Below are 1,949 nucleotides of genomic sequence, written 5' to 3' on the forward strand. Positions count from 1 at the left end.
GGGCGGGGGTGGGGGGGGCCCCGGGTGCTGAGTTCCCAGGTCAAGCACTCACGGGCCTGGAAACTGTCCAGGGCGGCCGCCACGCCGTCCACGCGGGAGAAGAAGCTGTCCCCGTAGAGGTGCTCTGTCGTGGGATCCAGAGCATGGGTGATCGGGGTCACCTGCAGGTCTGGGTTCAGGCGGCGAGCGGCCTCCGCAGCTGCCTCTGCCTTGGGCCTCTGAGAAGAAAGCAGAGGACGCTGCGGGGAGGGGGGGACACCATGGAGGACAGTTGGAGACAAGGGGTGCTGGGAGGGGCAGGCACTCACCCCAACGTCCTGGGCCCTGAAGAGGAATTGCCGGCTGAGGTTGGAGCGCTCCACGTGGTCCATGTCGGCCACGGTCACGCCCCCGCTGGCCCCAGCCCCCAGGCCCACGAGGGCGAAGCCTTTGAGCAGCTCGCAGCCAATAGCACCAGCACCCACCTGCCGGCAGGAAGGGCCTTAGCCAGAGGGCAGGCCCGCCACCCCCCCCTGCCCACACACACACAGCTCACCAGGAGGTAGTGCTGGTGGCTCAGCTGCTCCTGAAAACCAGCCCCAAACACTGCGATCTGCCCGTCGTAGCGGCAGCCTCTCTAGGGGACACGGCCCAGGTCAGTGCTGGCCGCTGGCGCTGTGCATGGCCCTCTCCCACGGGGCTGCCCAGGTCAGAACCTCGGGGCCCGAGTTTGATAGGGCGTGGACCCCACGGGGCTCTCACCGGCGCGCAGGCCTCAGGGCTGGGAAGGAGCGCCCCATCTTCCGGGAGGCAGTCGAGGGCATCAAAATACAGCCACTGGTCCAGGGGCAGGAACTTCCTGGAGAGAGCCTGGAGGCCGCACGTCAGGGCGCTGGCCACCGCCGAAGCCCTCGGATCCGGGCGGGGGCTGCACCCAGGCTGTGGGGCACCCGCTGGCACCCACAGTGACCTCTGCGTCCCTCCCAGCTCCCTCTGCCTGGGCCCGCACCCACCTTCAGCACCTCCTGGGCGGCCACTGCGCCCAGCATGGCTGCCATGGGGCTCAAGACACCGGCACTGCTCAGGGCGATGGTCCGCACCAGCGCTTCCTCCAGCGGCTCCTCCCACGGCTTTCCCTCTCCCTCTGCCGCCCTCAGGGGTTCCAGGGCCTGGGCCAGGCGTACCACCTCCTCTGCATCGGCCTGAGGGGGAGCGCTCAGTGGGCACAGCAGCCGTGGCCTGAGCCCCACTCCCCACTCAGACTCTCAGGCAGCCACCACCCTGTTCCCCAGAAAAGGAAGCCGGAGCCTGAGTGGGAGGGCAGACAGGGTGCGGTGCCAGGCTGTGCAGCCTCAAGAGAGGACGCCCGGCGCCAACCCACGGCCCTGGAGCACCCAGCCCGATCAGAGGGAGCGGGACCCAGGCTCGCCTTTATTTATTTATGTGTTTTTATATATTTTGCCCTGGCTGGCTTTGCTCGGTGGTTAGAATGTCGGCCTGTGGACTGAAGGGTCCTGGGTTCAATTCCAGTCAAGGGCACATGCCCAGGTTTCAGGCTCGATCCTTGGTAGGGGGCGTGCAGGAGGCAGCCAATCAATGATTCTCTAGCATCACTGATGTTTCTCTCTCTCTCTCCCCCTCTCCCTTCTTCTCTGAAATCAATAAAAATATATTTAGAAATATATATATATTTTAATTGATTTCAGAGAGGAAGAGAGAGATAGAAACATCAATGATGAGAATCATTGATCGGCTGCCTCCTACGCCCCACACTGGGAATCAAGCCCACAATCTGGGCATGCTCCCTGATTGGGAATCAAACTGTGACCTCTTGGTTATAGGTCGACGCCCAACCACTGAGCCACACTCTCCTTTATCTGAGTGGGAAAATGCCTCTGAAATTCCAGCTTGGATCTGGAGACCAGATTCCAATGAGACGGAGGCTGGGGGAGGCGCACCGGGGGCCACGG

General features: G+C 63.3%; 1 protein-coding gene across 1 annotated transcript in view; it reads right to left on the bottom strand.

Moving 5' to 3' along the window:
* The window catches only part of UBA7 (ubiquitin-like modifier activating enzyme 7), an 11,107-nt gene that overhangs the window by 6,952 nt on the left and 2,206 nt on the right, over positions 1 to 1,949 (bottom strand). The window contains 5 exon segments of the mRNA XM_014538998.1: positions 57 to 218; positions 309 to 464; positions 536 to 616; positions 742 to 849; positions 993 to 1,241. Coding sequence (XP_014394484.1) covers positions 57 to 218; positions 309 to 464; positions 536 to 616; positions 742 to 849; positions 993 to 1,241 — 756 coding nt within the window.

The sequence above is a fragment of the Myotis brandtii genome, unplaced genomic scaffold (assembly GCF_000412655.1).
Source record: "Myotis brandtii unplaced genomic scaffold, ASM41265v1 scaffold207, whole genome shotgun sequence".
Classification (NCBI taxonomy): Eukaryota; Metazoa; Chordata; class Mammalia; order Chiroptera; family Vespertilionidae; genus Myotis; species Myotis brandtii.